Raw genomic sequence first — 24,805 nt, 5'->3', positions numbered from 1 at the left:
AAAAAGAACTTTAATATTAATTATTGCAGGTGCATACTGTGCGCTATATTTATCTGCATAGCCAGACAACTTGCATATTTATGATACAAACACCTGCAAAGATCTGTTACCTGCAGATTTTATCAAAAGCATGGAAATTAATTTTGCAAATAAGGAAGAGTATAAAATGACTTGCTCGTCTAAACATATATTTAGATTTCGACAACCCGATGAAAGTGACTCAATGCAATAGTAGTAGGATTACCATCAACTTTCTTTTGAAGGATAATGGAAGTCCAGAGATAAAACTGACAAAAGAAGATACGAAACGAAAGCCATATTCAGTTGAAATCTTACTTGGACCGCTGGCACCAACAAATATTCACTATTAGTAGAAAATTGAAACCAACTTTGTAATGTGTATGTATGAAAATTAAATTTATCTCATTGATACATCTGATACAATCAAATTGGACTTTTGAATACTATGACCCTTGTTTAATCATTTTAAAGGGGGCTCTATAAGTGTTCACCGAATATGTTAAAATTATTCCGAAATAAATATTACTAACTCGCTTTTAACGTTTGCAAAAAGGTTAGTTCCCCGAAGATTTCACAAAAATATAAAATGCAATAACATTATCTACAACATGTTTTCGTTCATTTATTGTTATATATTTGCAATCATAAAATAAATGTCTTTTCAATTGCTATCAAACCTATATGGGGACACCATGCATTAGCATTTAACAGTGTGAATAATGGAGACAATACTTAGTTTAGAGAACTAGCTATTTTGTTGGTCGGTTTCCTAAAGTCAACACTCAATCTCTTAACAGGTTATTTACAGTATTACATGCAACTTGATAACAATAGTGTGAGAATAAAACGGAACTTATTGTTTGTAATGCAATTATTTGTTTCTTCGATTTTGTTAATGGGTAATATTATTTCTGCAGCAAATAAGTCGTTTTGCTGATTATGTCAACCACAGCATAACCATTTTTAGTACGCCTTTATTTTTCGTACCCGTACTTTCATTCAGCATATTTCAAAGTATTTGTTTTTTCTTCTTCTATTCTTTTTTTGTAGTTTTATGTTATGTTTCTGTTTACCATACCCTCGTCGTATTTTAGTTTCCGATATTTGCTCCCCAGTCCTCCACTTCTTAAGTTTCTTTCAATCACATATTCGCTCGTCGTTTTTTTTTTCCTTCTGTATTTTTTAAAATTATTTTGTCGATTTTATTTTCCGTTACATGTTTAGATTGCGACAAAAGCTGGTAGTATATGGAATCACTCTCCGATTCTGTTATCTGGTCAGAAACTAGTGCTAATGCCCATGTTTTGATGCCATGACAATGTCAAAACCTCTTGAAATTTATTTAAATTAACGCTATTCCTCCTCTTCCTCTTCCACTATATAAATTGGATCAGAATTGGGATCAAGTTCAAAACAGTCAATGTAAAAATGTTCAATGTTGTTCACAACATGCGACAAGTGAGTGTCAAAAATGTTCCGGACATCAGGGTAAATCTGTAAAAGTAAAAAGGTAGAAGATAACTAAAATACTTAAAACATTTATGTTATGGCAAGCGTATTTCAGCCCCTCCACGCCTTTAATCGTTTTTACTTTATATGTCATTATCGGGAAAAAGGAATAAAACTGTAAAAGATGCATTTTTTGCGGACTAGAAATGGTTAAAAACATTATTAGGGGATTACCATCAGCTCTCCCCTAATAAAATTTTTAACCCCATATGACTTCAATTTTTGGATCAACATAGTTCATACATATTGAGCCAATTGTTCTATACTTAGTTAAAGATAAAATCATTGATAACATCATATTAGTTAAACATTCAAAACCTTACAGCTCTTGATATTTATTTGATACTAAGTTTTCTGTATTTCTAACAACATTTGAAACAGACCTTTCAGTTTTACTTGATTACATTAAAATATGTGAGCACGTAATCCAACAGTTTACATATAACAATTAATAATAATATTGTAAATACCATTGTTAACTTGAAAATAATTTTGAAAAATCGACTCATTGTCAATTAAATAAAACACTAATCGTGATATGAAAAACACCACCCAATAGCTGATATGTTAGGATATAGAATAATGGCCAATCCTTGAAACTTAAAAGAAAATATTGCCGTTCTACAACTCGACACCTTTTCGTAAATGAACATGTGCAATATCACCATTATGTCATACCTGTTGCATATGGCTTACACCAGCGTCCACCAGTGATTTGATATATTGAGCAGTGTGTTGGAACTGAACGCGATCTGAAATGCAGGATTAAAATGTATATATCTTTCTTCTCATTTCATGATTCGAAGACCTCAGCTAAATAACTGTTTTCGTAAAGGTCCTTTATCTTGCAGAGGTGTATTATGCAAAACAAGCGTTACTTCAATTCATTATCAATAAGAGGATATGTGTTGTGTTGTGCTGAGACGTTTTTACGTTATGTAAATAATATTTACAACTTTGATCCAATTTTGATATTGTATTTCTATGTTAAGTTTTTGGACTTTTCCAACATAAAAAACTATTTAAAAAACGTATAAGCAATACATAAAGGCAACTACGTCATCACGGCAACAGCTTTGTTTTTGTGAATTTCGATGAAAGTTTAGTGATAAAAACATACGAAACAAAAACTGAATTTAGTTTTGTAAATCAAAGCCTAAAATAATTAGACTTTCAATAACTTTTTCTGCAATAAAACATTTTCTGTCATGATTTTTGACAACAGTCCCGGGTCAACTGTAGATTTTGGGTTATCATTGAAACAAGCATTTTGGTCACATTTGTTTAATACCACATGTAATCTTTTGTTCCATGTCTTACCTTATAAAAGGTGAACTATTTCCTTTAAATGACTTCCCCCAAACTTACCATTCAGTGTACCATGTAAAAGGTATAAGGAATGCTTTTTCATATTTGTGGCGCTTTTCAGCAGCTTTGGTCCCTGAAATAAAAAAAAATGTATGTCTTAGGATTGCCTGCTGCTTGTTATGGAATTGCTAGTTATACAAACCCGTTTATTGAAAAATAATGTATAATATAGACAGGACGAAAAACAATTATCGTTATTAAATGTGTCCACGGGCCGATTGTGCAGACTTTAAAGTGAGCAATGTTGTTAACATTATCGATGATGTTTTCATTCAGATCTAAACTGCACTAAAGGTTTAATTGATACACTTATGGTCTAATGTATTTGTTGCAAGCCGTGCGACAACTGCTTCCGCTGTTCTTGTTTAATTTTAATAATTGAAAACGATGCTATGTGTGATTTAAAGGCACATAATATCTGCTGATGCAAAGATATTCATTTTAAGTTTTAATGCATTATCATGTCAAACTTTTTCTACTCTAATGTCCAAAACAAAACAAACCCATATGATGAAGGCACAGGTAAAAAATGCTCAGTTAAACAACCAGTCCAATAGATCGTCTTGCTTAAACTTTCAGTTTGAACATATACAACGAGTTGGTTGAACTCACTTACGATACTTTTATTTTCATACTGTCACAACTATTAACTAGTATGCGAACACGTGAGCGTTCAGATTCCGACTAGATTCTTATATATTTTGTACGAGATAAATGTTGTCATAAAAGTTGTATTTTTCCTTAAATGAAATATCATGCTAAATAAACAAAATATGTCGATGTAATAATCATTACATTTAAAAACTCACTTGTGATATGTGGTACCCAGCAGGTATATTATACTTGGTATGTACATATGAATCTGAAATAAGGGAAACTCAAATTATGTAATACATCATATAACGTTTTAACAAAGAACATTTGTACCGCTTTCTAACACTGAGTCCACAGAGTTTATTTTTTGAATTCCCTCGTCAAATCCGGTCATCCAAATTTCGCTACCTTTTTTAATAAAAACAAAAACAAAAATCCAAGCATTTTAAGAGGACCTGAAAGCGCGTAGGTTCATTATTGGCGATGCATTATTATATAGTAAAAAAGAATTACATTTTAAATCGATAAAAAAACAAGGTGGCCCTTCTATAACAAACACGTATACATATAATTGAAAAATGAAATTTCGAAACTATAGTATTCTATTGCTGTTAGTCGAAATGCAAGAAGGATAGTTTTATTTCTTTTCATGCTTTTCGGTTAACTATTGAGTTGTATCAGGGAAATAGCTACAGTTAGAATATTGATATTATAAAAAAATATTAAACCTTCGAATATATGTGTATAGAAATAGAAAAAAAATACTGATGTCACCAAAGGCTACGCCACTTCAATTATCACTTATAAATGAAACACGACCTTATACTGAAATCAGCAAATATTTTCAAAGAATATTAGCGATTGTTGTATTTTTGAATCAGTCGAACAGTGACGATATACATTGACACAATTTAAAACGGAAAAATGTGGCCTTACTCAATTTCTGAACTCATTCGTAGTTGTCTTTAAATGTTTGATGCTCTTATGCAAAAAAAATAAAGCATTCTTATATGTTCTAAAGAGAAATACTCATTTCTTTAAGAATGCACTTACTCATATATGAGTAATCTACGATGGGTGAAAGGGCAGTCCCGCAGAAAATGACGTCATTAAAATCTGAGTTCAGTGTAGACAAGGCCACGTGTCCTCCATAGGACTGAAATTGAAAGATATGTATATCATTAAACATAGGAAAAAACTTTTTCCTAAGGATTTTAACACATTCAGTTAACATTGCAGCTGATTCAAGCAAGGAAATATGTTTGTGGCTTAATCTACTTGGCCATTAGTCCGATATTGCTTGATGTTTTGCGATTTTTCATAAATATCTCACTAAATTAAAATGATTTCGTATCATCTGTTCGTTCAATTGAACTGAACAAAATACTTTAAAACTAAGTTTAAAATTATATATATTGAATAATATAAAGAAGTATAAAATTGGAATATCGGCAGTCTTCAGGCTGTTGTTTGTGGAGATTTGTGCTGTTTTTCCATGTTTCTTGTTTGTGATTTTTGTTTTTGTGTTCCATTTCTTTGGTGTTTACCCTGTACTATTAAACGGGATTATGTTCAAACGCTTGACTTCTGAGCTTGTTTCTGTAGTTTTTCATATAATAATTGAGTGTGTTTTTAGTTTTCGTTTCTTGGAATCAGTAAATCAATAAAAAAATCTTTATTTGATAGATCAGACAATTAACTTCTGTTTTATTGAGAATTGTTGTTGTTTTAACACAATCATTCCTTTACTCCCGCGGAAAAATATCCAAGTCAAAACTTTATGTAATGCAACAAATTAGACACTTAAACCATTGACTAGATTTATTGAAGCTTGTTGGTGTTGATGTTTTATTAATGTTTGTTAATTTTTTTTAGGCTGCTTACCTGTCCTGAAATGCCCATCTTCTCCGTAACATAATGCAACGTGCGAAAGTACCTGTAAACGGAGTAAGAAATTATTTATTTTTGTTCATGATAAAGAGAAATACTTTTGTTTAACGACCGCCATCCTTTAAATAGTAAAGACTTAATGAAGACAGTTTTAATTTTTGAAAATTTAGATTTATAATGCTTGATAATGCAATAGGAGTAAGAACAGACGCAAACCCGCTAATATTTATGCAGAAAGCTACAGAAACAAGCTCAGTAGTAAAAGTTTAAACATAAACCCGGTTTAGTGGCACTCCACAAACAGCACAGTGCATACATTATATATATATATATAAATAGGTATGTTTATCAAGAATTGTTAGGTACCGCTTTGGAACTGTCAGTAAAATGTAAATTTACCAGTAAACCAAAACTAGTCATGCACCTAGGCTAAACAAGAGACACAGTGCGACAAGGTATCAAGCATAACACAAAAAGTATATCTGTTTTTGGACCAGACGACTTTAAACGTTAAAACTACAACGTGGAGGACTACAGAAATGTCCCGAGTAGTTTTTTCCATTGAACAACCGCCCTTTTAACAGCAAAAGGATCAAAACCAGACACGATACAGACCGCTACAGGATAAAAATCAAAACACAACAATTATAATATATTTATTGGACCAGACGACTTTAAATTGTTATAGTTGTACCTTGTTGCCTACAAAGAATAGCCCAGTAGTCTAACATTTAACCTAAAATATTTAGAAGCAAAAGGTTTTAGGCAAAACATAGACAAAACAAGAGACATATCGATGCAAGTCAAGACACATTAAACAAAAATATAGATTTGGTCATTGAAAATGCTGGGAGTAACCGCCTTGGCAGAGTCAGTGAAAACTAAACAAAAAATGACATGGGCTGCACACCACTCCAATAAGACAAACTTAAGTATGAGCAAGACCATTGTAAAACAATGCTTTTGGAACCAGGAACAATCCTAGTATTTAAGTAAACCGCACTAAATGACACAAACCAGAAGCACAAATACCAAAAGGCCAACCAGTAACAAATACGTACACTATACAAATAGGAATACAGGTGAGCAAGACTATTGTAAAACAATTCATTTGAACCAGGTACACTCTTAGTAAGTAAACCTCACTTAATGACATAAACCAGAAGCACGAATACCAAAATTGCCAAGCGAATAATTTATACACTAGACAACTCGTATATTATACAAATCATATATAATGCATCGTCGGTAAAGTAGAGTTTATGTAATGTTTTGAAACAGTTAGTGTTTTCACACGAAGCTATACATGCGTAAAACCGAATACGATTTCGAATACTGGATTCAAATTGTTTTCTCATGTTTTTACAGAGTAATCCTTAACGGTAATCCGAGTTTCCATATATGGTTTATCCGTAATAGTCCTTAGTGGCAGTAGCCAATCCGCAAAACGCGCAAAATTAATAAACCCAGTCAAGAATGCAAGAAATGGTGAGCATGATACTTTATCTGTTTGATTATGCAGACATAAACAAGATGCTGTTATACAGTTAGTCAAAAAGATTATGCAATCATGTACACTATGATGTTATACAGTTTATCTATTCGATACTGCGATTTAATATAAAATTGTATTCTATTAATGACAAACTGACACCTAGCCCATAGATAGCTATGTTTTTGTTGCAAGATACTGTTAATAAGTAATAGTTGCATTTGTCGCCCAGCCAAAACGCGTCCATTGAATTAAGCCAGTCACGAGTGCAAGAAAGTGTCACAATTATTCGATTATGAAATCCTTTTCAACATGGGTAAACACTCTATTCGATTATGCAGTCATATACAATATTGTATAATGTTACTGACCAGGTGAATATTTGTATTCACAAATAGCCCATGAATGGTTTTTTTCTAACCTCATAGAGGCCAGTATCTCGTCTGACTCCCGGGCGCCAATTTGACCCCTGATAGATTTGAGCCATTCTTCGCCCCGTCCACTCGAGCCGCTTGTGTCAATTTTGGCGATTACAATGCTCCGCAAGCTGCTCAGAACCTCCTCCCATCCAATGTAAAACTTGGATGTGACACTTTGGTCACCGATTTCGTTGTTTCTGAATTTATAAACACTCTGATAAGCAAGTAACATAATTTATAATCTTTTACTGCAAAGGGAAATTAATATTTCCAACGGTTACTTGTGACCTACAGACATATAAAAATATAAATTGTTCATTTCTTTTTACCATTCTCGTTGTGATTTATTAAATGAGTATACTGTTCAAGGCAGTTTCGCTTTCTAAACAAAGCTCGTAAGTACTTAGCCGAATGATAAATAAAAGGTGTTTGACATTGTTTCTCCATGAAGGAAATATAAACTTACGGAATTATTAAAACGTTGTATTTGATTTCCTCTTCCATATCCAACACCGGCGGAAGAATTGTTTTAGCAAGAACGTCTGGAAGTATAAAAGTCAAATATAGTCGTATTCACTCGATTTTTTGGTCAATAAAATACAGTTGTATACGCCCTATATGTTAGGTCGAAATATCAAGTTGTTTACGCGCGGTATGTTCGGTTGGTGAAATATAAATGTATGAGCGCATTTCGTTAGGTCAGTACAATATAGACGAAACTCGCATTGTGTGAGTTCAGTACAATATAGATATATAGAGTAAAATAATCATATAACATAACATAACTCACAGTTTTCGTCAGGAAGCGTTATATTCATATATTCATATTCGGGCAACAGCTTTGTTGACAAATGTTGACGCAGTCTGTCATTATCCTCAATAGTTGCGACTGCAAAAATAACACTTATCATATATTGGTGATGTTATACCTGGTTGTGTAGGTACTTGACAAAGTTCAAAAATATTACTTTTCGATACGAATGAATAAGCAGAAGCAAACACATAAAACACATGTTTTACAGATCGTCACCTTAGTGCAATAACTCAATATCTGCTTCTATTTCTATATGCAATTATTGAGTTATTGCACTAAGGTGACGATCTGTAAAACAAAGCACCTTTATGGTAAAATATATAAAGGAATGTGTTGGACATAACTTATAACAGTATAGTAAAAACTAGAGGAAACTATCCCAGTGGCCATATGAAATAGCAAATAATTAAAATAACTGTTTCCAATGCACCATTTCGCAGATATTTTCATACAAATCAAGACAAGATGTCAACGTAACACATCATTCTACTAAAACTTTCCTGAGGGTCATTGTTATTAATTTGATTTTAAAATATATAGCTATGGGACGGATTAAAACAGTATGTGCTAGCAAAAGTAATCAGACAGTATGCATAAGACAAAAAGGTTATTATCAATTGGACATGAAATGACATGCATTTATCTTTGAATTCAATGAAATTGCCCGGTGCATTCATTTTCAAACAACTCACGATATAAAAAAGTCCATACTAATTTTAAACTTGAGGTATTCAATGACAGTGTGATTGATTAGCTAAGTTGTTATAATCATAATAAAAAGAGACAGCAACAAAACAGGATACATTTTGTGGTAAGACAACTACGTCTACTCCCTGCTCCGATATCACAAAAATATTTAAGTCAGTTCTCAACCTCAACATGTTTTACCACACAAGATTAAAAACAATATTAAAACCTTAGGTGTTTGTTTATTCATTGTAATATTGACATCTTTTATCAACACATTCTATGAGATATTGCGCCATAAAAAGGAATACTGGAAGGATATTTAATTTGTATAAAGGTCTTAATTAGAAATGTGATATTGAGAGTGAAACGGAGATATAACATGAGCATGATATCGTATTTGGGCCTCTTTCATGAGATGAGATCATGCTCAAGTTTCATAAAACTGGCTTACCTAACATATCTGGAGCTTCAACTAAGCTGTAAAACGGCACATCGGGACCTAAACAAGCCAATAAATAATACTGCCCAGCGTGTCCAAAATTGACGTCAACGTAACGGCATACTTCACTTACGTTACACGTAAGACATGTCATTTCTCTAAAGTCGTATGCGTGCATATTTGTCGTCACGCTGTAAAGGTGACGCTCTTCTGGCTTTTCTATTGGTGAAGCAAGGAAATACCTGGAAAGAATCAATATCGTCTTTTGGGATATGTTTGTTTGTGCTTATTTCTACGAAAATGAATACTAGTTATCATTCATATTTTGAAATAAATGGAATATAGCAAAAGCGAGCATGCCGACTTGATGCATTACATTTTATTCAAAATATGAACGAAAGCAAACGAACGTTTCACCTATTTTGTCACAAACATAACTGAGTTTGACCATTTGACTTGCAGACTTATTATCTCCATATCAAGGCTTCTGGGCATTTTATGAGAATTGTTTTTTTTCAATTTTCAAACACACAACACATCGATTTTATTGTTGATTTAGGTAGGGAAAGCTGTAAACTTTGGCTACTGTGCCGGTTTAACATTTCTTACAAAGTCGTTATTAAGATGATAGTTATACGTTATGTTTTCCACGCGAATTTCACTCAACGCCTGTTAATTAAAAAAAAAAAACGTTCACTAAAAAAGGCAAGTCGTTGAATGTCGGTGCAAGATCAGAAAATGTTTCTCTGGTGATTATTCGTTGAACTTAAATTCAAATTTACTCCGAAATCTAACAAATATCCTGTTTATCTTATACTCACACTGTATCGTTGCTGAAACTGACAATTTTATAAACGTCCACTGTGTTAACAGTAAGATATAACATCTGACCGTTTTGAATGGGTGGCTGAAAAATTAAAACATATGTTTTAATCATTTTCGAGAACCAACACATGTGAATGCAACTGATTTTTTTAATGTAAATCTAGATTTTTCTTTTCTTTGCATTCACCTAACTAAAAGTGTTCCGCTTAGTTGAAAAGAAAAGTTTAGTTCCTTCAGGAATTCGGTCCGTGACACTAGTTTTATAGGATCTAATTTAAAATGTAGAGTGGTGTGATTTTATTTAAAGGAGATATTTACTGAAAACCATTTGAAAAACAAAAAAACAAAACAAAGGAAGTGAAATTCTTACATTGATTTCAATGGAAGCATCAACAATCGCCACTTGTGTAAAGGTTTTTCCGCTCCCGTCGTAACGTGGGGCAGTAATAAAGTACTCGTTTCCACTTGGTGTAAATATGATATCAACTGGCTGGAAGTTGAAATATTGCAATTGCAACAATTTGGTTGCCAGCTCACTTTCATAAAAAACACATTATTCCTACACCATTACTTACGTATATTGAAACATCAATAAAAATATTAAGTGATATCATCGTCAAATATAGCATAATTTTGATGGGTATTTCAGACATGTTATTCACTTCAAAAAAGAAATCATTGCTACAAGACCAGGCGCAGGATGACCAATAATAAAAAAAAATCCAGTAATTGGAATTCAGTAGCTCACGCGAGTGGTACAAGCAAATGCCGTGTCATCTCAATACACCGTTTTGAGTTTAAAATACATGGTGGTTAAAGTTAGCATGTGCCCAAGTAAACCAACTCTTTATGCGGTCATCTTATCTATTTACTTATGTCGCATTGAAAACCTGGGAAAAACGTTTGATCACATCTAATCTGTCCTGCTGAAAAGTGCGTGTAAAACTCATCAAGTTTGTGTTTACAGATGACATATTCAAGGGGCCGTTTGTATAAGAAATGAAACATGAAACTCCAAACTTACCGGATCTATCCATCCTATTTGTGATTCTAACTGAATATTCTGAAATTCAAAGAACGAAAGCATATACAGATATCAACAGTTTATAGGTTTAATCTTAAAATTTAAGACCCAAACGCATCGATTATGTTGAATGTTATTTGTACAGTTTGGTTATGAAACACTTTTAGGAAATAACAATACACTGAAAGCACTAGATACATAAACTTATCAAATGTCGTTAGATATAAAATTACTTACGTCATAACAAAACCCGCTAGTAGCCGAACAAATGCTAATTATAGATACATTGTGATGTACGCTTAACCACGTGACTGCAAATGTGACGTTGTTCTTCCAAACCACTGACGCCACGTATGGGCTCCTACAAACAACAACGTTTTCAAAAGCTGTTACTTCCGAAACTTATGAAGACGCACTAGAGAATCAATAGAATCTAAACTCAAACAACAATTGCTTAAACTTCAGTTTGCTGATTTTTGAAAGATGTTGATGTTGTCCTTAAGTTAAACATACATCTAAAACTTTCATTAAAGTTCAAAATACATTACTTATTTTAAACGACGTCTCAAAAAAAACATTTTTTAAACAAAACACGTGTGTCGGTTAACTTATAGATATATTATAACTTTTATATGTTCGTTTATTATTTCAGAAGTACTTAATGCTAACCTATTCAAGAAAAGCTCTGGGGTCGTCACAACATACGTCTGATTCTTTGGAAAGTTGTACACATTTAGCTTTAAGACTGGCAAAGGACTGCCCGGCTGAAATATATACAAACTTCAGCTCTTTCTTACAGTGAACCCCACCTTAGGGACTGTCTCATCTTGATAGGACTCGCTCATGTTTTTACCGTTTATTTCACAGTTATGCATCGGAAAACTCTAATACTATAATTATTTTACACCAACCTACTCCGGTTAATTAGAAAGAAATAGAAAACCGACTACAGAACCGCTCTCCGACAAGGACTCTGACAGAAAATGCGGGATAATTTAATAAATTAATCTATAACCTTATGATGGAAAACTTTAATTACGCTCTTAAAAATCGTTGACTTTCAAAAACAAATTTTGAGTGTATATCATTGTTTCTATGGGTTGCTAGTTTCAACAATCCTCATGGTTTACCACACTTTATTTCGACATAAAAAAGGCAATATAATTATCAAGCGGAAACATACAGTGATAACGTGTTTATTAACGATGTTTTGGTTCTCGTATATGTACTTTTTTATAAATGTAACTATTTTTGAATGTACCTTTGGATAACGTAAATTTTGTTTTTCAGAATAACTATTTGAAGGGTCTGAAAAGTGCACCATCTCGATCAACGGTATCTCTGTGTCATTTAACTCCATGTACACGAGGAACTGGTCGTTTGATGAGAGCCATAGAGTGTTGTCCCGGCGGAGTACCTCCTCTGAAAAATACGTTAACGAGCCATATTCGATAAGGTCTTTAAATTATCTCTTTAGTTAATCTAAGGCAGGGCGTATCCAGGAGTTGACGTAAAATGCGGCGCACTATAAGCTGCAACTTCTCCAGGAACCGACGAGCCTTGGCTATACGTAAAACATATTTGGTGGGTGGTTATATATTAGGGGAAATGGTTCGCCCGCCAAGATCCGTTTGTGTTGGGAATATTATTTGGATTTTTATTAGACTTCTTCTTAAATTAAGGATTCAATTCAATGGAATTCACAGGGAAGGAAGGGAAGAATTTATTATATTGTTAGAATACATAGAAGTGGAACTCACAAAAAAATGAAATGCTTTCATAATAAAAAATTCACGTCTAGAATTGTGCATTTTATAAGCATCCATTATGGACATCCAAACAGAAATTCCGCAGTAAATATAGTTTTCTAAGTTCGTAGAACACAGTAGCCTTTTATAAATGCGAAGTTTTATTTCAGCAATAATAGGAAAAGGCAGAAGGACGGATGTCGGACGGATTTAAATGTGAGCTTTTATTTATAAAATGATTTTACTTTATTGATTTGACAAGTCATTTGTAGATAAACATATATTTCATTCGCTTAATTTGTGACACATGGGAGAGAATCACTGCTCGCTGATTGTTTTTACACAAGTGACTCAAAGTGATACAATCCACAAACCGATCGAACGAACAATACATCTAAGATAAATGTGTACCTCCGTAAAGCCAATCAGGGACTCCATTGAATACGTCACCGACTTTTCCAGATGACGTCACTGGCAAAAAGGGCTCGCCCGAACGTTGTTCACTAACCGATTCTTTCAAGTAAATGTTGTTGTTTTGAACCACAATCTAAAACAAACAGTCCCAAAAAAATATTCAATAATTATGCGGGGCATACCAACAGTAAATTTCACAACAAATAATATATAACTGTTTTAGCATAATAATAGCATCAGTCTTGGCATTTTTGATAAGGATGTGTCGCAAACTTTATTTTGGTAATCCAGACAAGTTTTGTATTAGTTATCTTTAACCATTCCAGTAATTTTGAATTGTTCCATAGGAGAAATGTCAGAGATAGAGTCAGAAATATTATTTTTGATTGGCCGCTAATATCATCTTTTTTTCTTAATTGCATTGTTTACTGACCGCTGACCTGATACAAAGGTCTGTTTCTTCTACAGTTACGTTTAACTTGTTTGATATATCATATGAGATGGCCCTGGAATTTTAATTATTTTAAATTACTTGTTTAAAAATTATCTCTAAGATATTTATTTTACCAGGCTTTGTCCTATGTGGCGACGTCTTATTATCCGCCACATCGGAGTTTACTTTTCCTCAGGATTGATTATAATAATATTAATCAATCCAAATTATCCGAACTTGGGTGAGAATTACACACACAACGCAATGAGTTTATATAATCCAAATTTTAATAGCACTTTATCTTACTATCCATCATAGTCAACAATCTAAGTATTATATCTCTGAACACATGTCAACGGCTTATATAGTACAAAAGCACGTGACTAAAACTCGTGTAAATGTTGAAACGTGGGTAAATCGTGACGTCGCCGTCGGTGCACAAACACCGACGGCAACGTCACATTCACCGTCGTAACAAGCAATACACCGTTCAAATTAAACGATTTAAATTACTAGATTTAGAATAAGGATAAGTTAACTATGCTATACTAATACGTTTTCAGTACAATATTAACACAGTATAGTTAACATTTAAATAAACAAACTGTAATCGTGCTATTCACGACATTCCCGCCGGGAACAAAAGTTAAATGACACAGTACTGCATAAGTGAGTATTAATGGTATTTCCTTAATTCTAGTGAACATTTCATATATTCAAAAATCTTAAACTTTGTAAGAATGACAATGAAACATTTTTACGTGGCTGATACGTTCAGAGTTTCCTTAACGTACGGAAAATACAAACATGTCCGCCACAAGAAAATAACTCACTATACAAGTACAGTGTAAAAACAGTAAAAATAACGTTACATATCATAACTCCATGAATCTATACTAGTGTCAAACTGTTCATGGATAACAGTATCCCCATTGTATGTGTACACTACTCTAGCTGTGTATGTCGTTAAGCATGCCACACGACGAGTTGCTGTGTCTCGGCATACGGTGTCGTCTTCCTCGTCGTCTTCCTCGTCACTGATGATGATAACGGAGGTGTCATCCAAATCGCTACGTTCTTCATCGGTTTCGATGTCGGGTGACGCACTTACATTGTCCGCGACGTCGGTATCTGCGATACTGATGTCGGCTGATGAAATAGTCTCTCCATTCGGCACGGTGTATAAACATGCTTCTCCGCTGGATTCGTAAGTAACGGGTTCGTCACTGGTAACGGGTTCGTCGCTGGTAACGGGTTCGTCGTTGGTAACGGGTTCGTCGTTGGTAACGGGTTCGTCACTGGAAACGGGTTCGTCACTGGTAACGGGCTCGTCGTTGATCGAACACACTGTTTCTTCGTCCAGAGTTATTTCTGGGCCTTTCAGATAGACATCTATATCCTCGAGTAATTCATTCTCGAAAGCGTCGTTGGCATCAGAGCTGCACAGCTTACGTAGCTCATCTGACTCGGCAAGTATATCGAACGCCGAGTCATCCTCGCTAATATCCTCATACTCATTTGTAGAAATTCTAGCAGCATTACCTCGCGGCGCCGATAAGGCCAACTCTCTAGCCTGAATACCGGAGAGGCTATGGCTAATAATCAAATGTCTTGATAAATAGCTTCGACGTATAAATTTCGAAAAGCATCCATCTTGGGTGCAGTTCCAATGTTCGATGGTAGAATGTCGCTCCTTTATATGTCTGGTCAGGCTTCTCTGATGTTTGAACACTTTATCACAAACACCGCACTTATGTTCTGGCATCTTCGTAGTTTTAATGTAACTTGTGCTATTGCAAACTAAAGAATGGCACATTGACATTTACTTCACTTTATATACACGATAAGAAACTGCATATGCACGTTGAAAACGAATTTCTCGTGCACGAATTTAACCGACGGTGTATAGTTTTATCGAACTGAAGTTAATCCGTGTCGGTAAGAAACCACGTGTCAAGTACACTATATTATCATACACCGTTGGCAGCTTATTCTTAGAATTAACACCGATGCACACAATGTAATAAAATGTTATATTATTCAAATTGTAATAAAATGATATTGTTTTTATACACTTAATGAAATATATATATTTCGCAAAGGCGCTGATATTCCGTTTTAACCTAATATTCTAACGCTCGAATTTTATGCAGAGCTTCGATTGCAGCCTTGCGCTGCGGTCTAGGTGAAGGACCCAGTGTAGACCTCGCTTCTCCGATATACACACTATGCTGTTTGGATGTTTCAATTGGAAACATCAGGTTTAAAGGTCGTCTGATAACACGACCCGATGCTAGCTGCACTTCTGCAGACCGTACATATCCGTCACCACTTGTTCGTAGCCCTTTGATTTTTCCCATTTTCCAGCAGCCTCGTGGAAGCTCGTCCTTAACAGGAATTACGTCCCCTGCACAAGGTTGAGCTGAAGACTGAATTCTGCCACTCTTTAAGTGCGTTTGTGTCCGTTCTCGCAAACTCAACAGATAGTCGTCTCTCCACATTTTCCAGAACAGGTTTAACAACGAATTACCCTTCTTCCACATAGCTAACAGTTTGTCGGCTGTGCTCTCACATGGTATGTATGGCAGATCATCTGTGTCATCGTCTATACTCTAGGATTTAATGTCAGAAAATGGCCCGGAGTCAAAGTGATGGTTGAGTTGATGTCGTCATCAACATACACGAGCGGTCTTGCGTTCACTACCGCTTCAACTTCTCTCATAACTGTTTGCATTTGAATCAAAGTTAGCAACTTCCGGCCAAGTGTCTTGCGTAATGACCTCTTAACTAAGCCAACAAGCCTCTCATAGAATCCGCCAAACCATGGTGCACGTTCGACAATAAAATGCCACTTTATTCTGTTTTCGGACATATAACTAGTAACGTCCTCGTGTTTAAGTGTGTGTGACCACAACATATCCATTGTAGCGCCAGCTGTTTTAAACTGCAATGCGTTGTCGGACGTTATTGCATTCGGAACACCACGCAATGCTACAAATCTCCTGAATGAAAGGAGAAACTCTTCAGAGGACATATCTTGCACTACTTCTAAATGTATTGCACGGGTTACTAAGCAGGTAAATAGACACACCCAGATTTTCTTCTTTACAGCAGCCGAATTGATGTATAAGGGACCCAAATAATCCAGTCCTGTGTTTGTAAATGGCTGTGCTGATGTCACTCGTGATTTTGGCAGAGGTGGCATCTCCGGAACTTTGTACGGACCGCCTTCAGAACGACGACACACATTACACTGACGAAGTACTGATTTAACCACTGCTCGTCCTTGAGGAATCCAGTACTTGTAACGCACACAGCTTAATGTTTGAGAAACTCCACAGTGAATGATTTGTTTGTGATGTTGTTCAATCAACAGTTGAGTGAACCTGTCGTTTCTAGGCAACAGTATAGGATTTCGCGAACTTTCAATGAGTTCTGCATACTGCAGTCTTCCCCTGCAACGCAAAATACCCCTGTCGTCTAGAGTCAAGTTTAGCTGACGTTGTAGGTTGTTAGGTTTCTTGCTGCTGATAGCCAAATAAACGTCTCCATAGTGTTTCTTCTGAATGTACTTTAACCATAACCACTCTGCTTCACATATTTCTGAAGTTGAGAGAGCACCACGTTTCTTATTTTCTGGAGATCTCAGATTATCTAAGTATCGTTTCACATATGCTGTAACTCGTATGAGTCTCGTCACGGAAGAGAATGTGTCATACCGAATATCAAACGGTGCATTACACTCGTCGCTCGTTTTGAGTTCATGCTTCTGATTTTCATTTTCACCACTTGGCTCATTTCCCAGCTCAACACATACGCATGTATCTGATACGCACATTGTTGATTCTGAGTCACGATGAACACTATAACACCTGTCCATTAACCAAGATGGTCCGTTCCATCACAATTCACTTTTAGTAAGCTTTTCAACAGTATATCCACGTGTAGCGATATCAGCTGGGTTTTCAGTTGTCTTTACATATGCAAATCTTATACCGGTGTGCTTCTTGATCTCATTTACCCTATTTTGAACAAACACCGGAAGTTTCTTCTCAGATGAAATCCACTTTAATACACATTGAGAATCGGTGTATAACACAGATTGTTCAATCGGCACACCGACCTGACTCTGAACATACTCTAAACATCTAACACCGATGACAACTGCCATTATCTCTAATTTTGGAATGGTCATTACTTTCACAGGAGCAAGTCTTGCCTTAGAAAAGATAAGCTCTACTTTGATGGCCCTGTCGGTTATTTGGCGAAGATAAATAGCCGACGAATACGCCCTTTCAGAGGCGTCACAAAAACACACCAAACTGTAGGTCACACTGTCATCAGCTTCATTGGTAACACATCTTTTCAATTTGAAGGTGGGTATCCTTTCAAGATCGAGCTTGATTGTTTTCCACTCTTGGACATGTTCATCTGAAACGATATCATCCCAATCAAGCTTCTCTTTCCACAGCTGTTGCATCAGCAGCTTTCCATTCAAAGTTACTGGAGAAAATAATCCAAGCGGATCAAATGTTGAAGCTACGACTTTCAGGATAACACGCTTGGTTATAGTCTCGACTTCATGGGCTTCCGTAGGTTTTAGTGCAATTGTATCTTCCTTTGGATTCCAATATAATCCAAGAACAGTCATTGGTTTTCCGTCAGCTCTGTCATTACTGGGAATGTATTGATTAACTATTTCACTATTAGTCATCCACTCTCGTAAGTTCATTGATGCTTCTTTGAATATTGATTTCACTTCTTTGTAAAAACATATTGCTTCACCATCAGTGTTAGTTCCAGTTATCAAATTGTCTACTTAGATGTTATCTTTCACTTGTTGCGCAAAACTTGTACTGTATTTGTCCATATGTGTTTGTACCGTTGCGCCTAAAAGAAATGGGCTTGAAATAACACCAAACGGGACTCGACGAAAACGAAACTCTTGAATGTTATCCTTGTCCACCGTCGGTGTTTCACAGTTCTTCAACCAGAGAAATCTGGTAACATCTCGTTGGTCTAATTGTAATCCTATTTGAAGGAAGGCCTTCTCTTTATCAGCAGTAATTGCTATCCTGTGCATACGGAATCGTATAAGCATCCCGCACAACTGTTGCAAAATCACTGGACCACGATAAAAACATTCATTAAGACTGTGGTTCTCATTTCGTGTCTTCGCGGACGCGTCGTACACTACTCGTAATTTGGTGGTCGTTTTTTGTGGTGTAATAACCGCGTGGTGGGGAATATAGTGAACCACGCCATCCTGGTCTCCAAAGTTCACCTTTTCAATAACACCCTTTTCCAACTGATCCTCAATCACTGTGTTGTACTTTTTGAAAAGCTCTGGTCTTTTACACATTCTCGCCACTGTGGACCTCAGACGACCAAGAGCAAGTTGTCGGTTAGATGGCAGTTCGAAATCTTCTTCACGCCATGGCCATGTAACTTGATAGCGACCATCGTCAAATCTAACGGTGTCCTGGAATTTTCGCATGGCGATGTCATCATCGGACTTGTCCACATTGTCAATTATGCCAATCGACTCGATGTTCCAGAAATCTTCCAATTCTGGCTTAGTAGGAATTGAAGCATCTAAGCTTGAAAATGTACTTTGTTTTGTGATGTCTTACCATGCGTCAACACAAACATGCTCAGTGTATCAGTTCCACTTTCAACTTCACTCAAACGGCCTGTTAAAATCCATCCAAGTTTTGAAGATAACAAATACAGTCCGGGTTCAATCTCTATTCGTTGGGGTAACACAATATCTAAGTAATAGTCATTCCCAATCAAGACATCAATTGTTGTGGTTTCCTGAGCTCTTGGAATAGTATCTGATAGGTCTACACTATTAATCAAATGTTCCATTTGTTTTGAAAGCACCTTCGTCAATGGATTCCTCTGAATTGTTCCACTTATTGTAGGCACTACATTTGCTGTCAACTTCATACAGGATACGTCCTTTAAGGTAATGTCAATGTTCACTGATTTTGTCTTTATTACCTTTGTATGTTCACTTCCGAACGTAACAAGCTTCAGTTCCTGTTCGGCTGTAGGTTTTAAACCTAGTTTGTTAGCTAGTCGTTCCGTGATATACGTCCTTTGTGATCCCGAATCAAACAACAATCGAGTTGTTTCATGAACTGATGTGTCTCTATTGCCTACACTCGCCTTGGCGGTTTGCATGAGCACCATTTCATCGGACGATATTAACACATGACCCTTTGTAGCACTATTGTGAGATGGGTCTTCCCTTATCTCCTCTGAAAGATGCACATTTGTGGTTTTCCCTCCGAATTTCTTTGGGCACAAACTTCTGTGGTGATGATCCATTTCACCACAATGAACACACAATTTTTTCGTCTTACATTCCCTGGCTGTATGTCCTTCTTTAAGACATTTAAAGCATGACCCATGCAGTTTTTTCTTCCGATCTTCAATCCCTTTGTACCTCAAACATTCATCACTCCAGTGACGGTCATTGCAATACCTGCATTTAATCTGGAAATTCCCTGCTGATTTACCTTTCACATTAGCATATAATGTTTCAGCAGAGGTTAATGGCTTATGGAAAGGTCGTTCACTTCTGTGGGACTGGTATGTTGAATACTGTGGCCTCTCTTGGGGCTTCTGGAACTTATGTGCTCCCACCCTAGTAGTATCTGAAGCTTTCTCCAATTTATCTTTGTCGTCGGCGTGTTCACAGGCTAATATGTATTCACGCAAAGCGTCTATTAGCCCATGCACCGTCCATTTTACCTTTGATCCTTTTTTCAACTCAATTTGTCTTAACACATCCCCAGACAGCTTGGAACGAATCATTGAAACGAACACATGTTGTTCAATATCTTCATGCAATACCTCCAAACTACGTAAATGTTTCTCTACTGTATCTAGGTATGCGCGTAAACTATCCACTTTCCCATTTGGTGCTGGCATATTCATCAGCTTTTTGTAATGCAAATCCACAGCCTCCTGTGGATTTCCAAACCTCTGCTTCAATATATCAATTGCCACAATGTAGTTCTCGTTTGACAATGCCAATCCGGCAATTGCTTGTTTAGCTTCACCAACAATCTTTGTTTGAAGATAATTGAATTTTTCAATTTTCGACAAATTCTTGTTGTCATGAACTGTGCATTCAAACGCATCCCAAAATTGTGTCCACTTTAATTTATCACCGTTAAATGGGCACAAATCCAACTTTGGTAGTTTTACACAACTTTTTTGTTGACTGTCTCTTTTTTCTTGACGCACCATTAAATCTCTTTGTTGCTGCATTTGAACATGTAGCAAATCTTGCAACTCTATCATTTGACTTTTTTCGGTTTCTTGTTTTGGTTTCTGTATCAACCTTTCCCCAAGCTGCTCTAATTCTATAATGTATCTCTCTGCTTCTCTCAATATTTCACAATCTTTTTCCACCACACTATCCGCACTTTTCGCGTCGCTATCACCCATCAAATCTAACAATTTACCCATTTGGGTTTCCACCTTTTCACTGTAGCATTTCAACAGTTTGAAACATTTATCTCCCAATGCTATATTTATTTCTCTTTCTTCCTCCAGGCCTTCACCTGATATCAACCTTTGAGCTGTTTCAATTTCTTTGCTCAAGGTATTCACATATCGGGTGTGCAACGCCTTTATAGTTGACAGATTGGACATATTTAACCCTTTTTAATATATTCACAGAACAATGCACAGAAAACACAGTTATTTATACACTTCACAAACACCTCACATAATACACGGTTACTAAACTTTCACAAGTACCGCAGAGAATTCACGGTTACTTTAAACTTTCACAAGTACCGCACAGAATTCACGGTTACTTTAAACTTTCACAAGCACCGCAGAGAATTCACGAATACTTTAAACTTTCACAAGTACCGCACAGAATTCACGGTTACTTTAAACTTTCACAAGTACCGCAGAATTCACTGTTACTTTAAAGGTCCTTAGGTCACTGGTTCATATCCGGTTCGCGGGACCAAACAATGTGGCGACGTCTTATCATCCGCCACATCGGAGTTTACTTTTCCTCAGGATTGATTATAATAATATTAATCAATCCAAATTATCCGAACTTGGGTGAGAATTACACACACAACGCAATGAGTTTATATAATCCAAATTTTAATAGCACTTTATCTTACTATCCATCATAGTCAACAATCTAAGTATTATCTCTCTGAACACATGTCAACGGCTTATATAGTACAAAAGCACGTGACTAAAACTCGTGTAAATGTTGAAACGTGGGTAAATCGTGACGTCGCCGTCGGTGCACAAACACCGACGGCAACGTCACATTCACCGTCGTAACAAGCAATACACCGTTCAAATTAAACGATTTAAATTACTAGATTTAGAATAAGGATAAGTTAACTATGCTATACTAATACGTTTTCAGTACAATATTAACACAGTATAGTTAACATTTAAATAAACAAACTGTAATCGTGCTATTCACGACATAATAATAGCATCAGTCTTGGCATTTTTGATAAGGATGTGTCGCAAACTTTATTTTGGTAATCCAGACAAGTTTTGTATTAGTTATCTTTAACCATTCCAGTAATTTTGAATTGTTCCATAGGAGAAATGTCAGAGATAGAGTCAGAAATATTATTTTTGAGTGGCCGCTAATATCATCTTTTTTTCTTAATTGCATTGTTTACTGACCGCTGACCTGATACAAAGGTCTGTTTCTTCTACAGTTACGTTTAACTTGTTTGATATATCATATGAGATGGCCCTGGAATTTTAATTATTTTAAATTACTTGTTTAAAAATTATCTCTAAGATATTTATTTTACCAGGCTTTGTCCTAAATGTGTCCACGTGACGTATTGAAATACGTGACCATGCGGACCAATGAGATCCCTCGCAATTCTCGTATCCGTATCATACAAACGGTACTCGCTGACACTGAGGTGATCGTAGATCTGCAAAATAAAAAGTGTTAAATGTTAACACGGGCTCTAAACCGAGCGAAGCTCGGCAGAGCCCTATAACGGTCACACATAGCACATATTATCAGCCTGAAAAAAGACGTAAAGGTAATGGAACCGGTATTTTTCTGTTCATAAACTATATTGAGCGCGTGCATGCGGGAAACCAAAATCATCAGAGCGTGACGACACACGTGACGGAAGAAAACAGGCTCATGAAATTTTATGAGATGCGAAATAGCGCCCCACTAGTTTTTAAAATAATTCAAAATATGCTTATAAACAATTACTATGAATACTTTTGGTAAACTCACAAAGACAAATAAAACATATTATTACAGATTGTCTGAGATATATACTTTGTTTTCACTTGTTTATTAAAGATATTCATACGCATTGTTTACCATTCTATACGAAGGTCACACTTGACAGTTAGTAGTTGTCATTTTAGGCTTTACAAAATCGATACTATTAAGATGTTTGACAGTTGTTGATCGGATAGAAATTGCGAAGAATTAATTCCTGTTGGATTACCGATTTAATTACGACCATGGATTATACCGGTACACATAGCAGAGCTTGTCACGTCAGCCATGTACAGTATGATTATTTTTTATAAAACATATAAATATCATAAACTTATGACATGGAATTGACCAGTTCAGAAATCGCTATGTCTGAGCGAGAAATTGTCACTGAAAAGATGGATGCGGGGTACCGTCTGTGAGCCTCAACAATGGATGTGTTAGATGTTTTGACTGAGATCAAAGGATGGGAACACCTTTCAATTACCAACACGCTGGTTGAGATATTGAAACTAAAAAGATATACAGGAATTGTGTGACAGGTGAGCTCTTGTGCCATGCAACACCACTGTTGTGTAAATTAAGAAGTTGGGCGGGGAAGGTGCGGGAGGGGTTTCCCCTCCTATCAAGTGAAACCATGGCGGAGCGCAATATTATGACTGAAAAGATCAATGGACGGTTGCGGTCCGACACCATGTGAATGATAAAGTTTGTACATGCATGTAATATTAAAATATTTAATATGTAAAAATATACGACCAAAAGTGGATTATTTGTTTATTATAATATTATGTATCATAGAGTACACAAACACATTTTTTATAATTCTCAGACCAAGAGATCACCCAAGGGACCGAATCGCCCCCAATCAAGTAGCTCGACTGGCCACAACTGCAGTCCAAATACCAGGTAACTGAAATGCAACACCACTTTTTGTGACAGATGTTATTAAATTAAGAAGTTGGAAGGGGAGGGTGCGGGAGGGGTTTCCTCCTGTCTAAAAAAACCATGGCGGAGCGCAAGATTATAATTGAAAAGATAAATGGACGGTTGCGGTCCTACACCATGGCTTTGTGAGCTATAGTGACTGTAAAGATGAATGGTTTTGCTTTGATTCACAGATTGTGTGAAAGATTGTAAATAAAAAGTGTCGAGTGACTACTCGTGCCAAGCAACACTATGGCAGATGTGAGATTGTGACAGAATATGTTGAGAGGGAGGCTGACACCATAAGAGTGCAAGATTGTGATTGAAAGACAAATCGGCAAATGCGGGTTGATGTTTTTGCTGTGGGCCACAGATCGTGTGAAATATTGTAACTAAATAGTCAGTTCAGGGTGTGGAGAAGGCGAACCATCCTGCCAAACAACCCCCATGACTGAGTGAGAGTTGCCGTTCCCTTTCCATGAAACAACATGGCTTTGTGAGAGAATCATCAATGTTACTAAAATACAATTACTTTACAGGTGCACCAGTATGTTATTAAGCTGTGCAATTCTTTATTCATACGTTCTGTTCTATATATATTTTAAAACTTTAAAATGGAGGTGCACTTCTTACATAAATACAACTGCACCTCTATATTTAAGATGGAGGTGCACATCTTTAATATACAACTGCACCTCTATATTTAGACCGTCATGCCTTTTCTTAGACCTGCACCTTAAAAAATTAGGTGCATCTCCATTTTTTTCAATTTACATCGCCGACTAGTAATATTTCACCCAAATGGTAAGTCAAACTGTACTGGCTTGCTCACACTCAATCTCATGGTCAAAAATTGTGTCAAAATTTCTTCTTGTTTACTAGTAAAAAGGTCTGAATGAGATGCCTAAAGAAGTTTGTGTTGTTGACAGTTAA

General features: G+C 35.9%; 1 protein-coding gene across 1 annotated transcript; it reads right to left on the bottom strand.

Moving 5' to 3' along the window:
• Window positions 1-1,374: 1,374 nt before the first annotated feature.
• On the bottom strand, window positions 1,375-11,930 carry LOC128240463 (inactive dipeptidyl peptidase 10-like). The gene is made up of 14 exons (XM_052957109.1): window positions 11,895-11,930; window positions 11,086-11,124; window positions 10,432-10,551; window positions 10,058-10,143; window positions 9,249-9,478; window positions 8,084-8,182; window positions 7,760-7,835; window positions 7,296-7,490; window positions 5,377-5,428; window positions 4,546-4,648; window positions 3,708-3,760; window positions 2,899-2,971; window positions 2,209-2,282; window positions 1,375-1,515 (listed from the first exon to the last, which is right to left on the bottom strand). Exons 1-14 carry the CDS (start codon window positions 11,928-11,930, stop codon window positions 1,375-1,377), a joined length of 1,377 nt encoding a protein of 458 aa, XP_052813069.1.
• Window positions 11,931-24,805: the final 12,875 nt, after the last annotated feature.

The sequence above is a fragment of the Mya arenaria genome, chromosome 7, assembly GCF_026914265.1.
Source record: "Mya arenaria isolate MELC-2E11 chromosome 7, ASM2691426v1".
NCBI classification, from domain to species: Eukaryota; Metazoa; Mollusca; class Bivalvia; order Myida; family Myidae; genus Mya; species Mya arenaria.
Note: the sequence above shows the minus strand (reverse complement) of the source record. Positions and strands in the feature narration are given on the sequence as shown.

What these genes read in the sequence shown, in the direction of transcription:
- LOC128240463 (XM_052957109.1), bottom strand. Translation starts at nt 11,930, where the DNA reads ATGAGCGAGTCCTATCAAGATGAGACAGTCCCTAAG. An exon ending in TACAACGTTTTAATAATTCC is followed by an intron (nt 7,491 to 7,759) that starts GTAAGTTTATAT and finishes TTATAAATTCAG; the next exon opens with AAACAACGAAATCGGTGACC. An exon ending in TTTACATGGTACACTGAATG is followed by an intron (nt 2,283 to 2,898) that starts GTAAGTTTGGGG and finishes CCTGCATTTCAG; the next exon opens with ATCGCGTTCAGTTCCAACAC.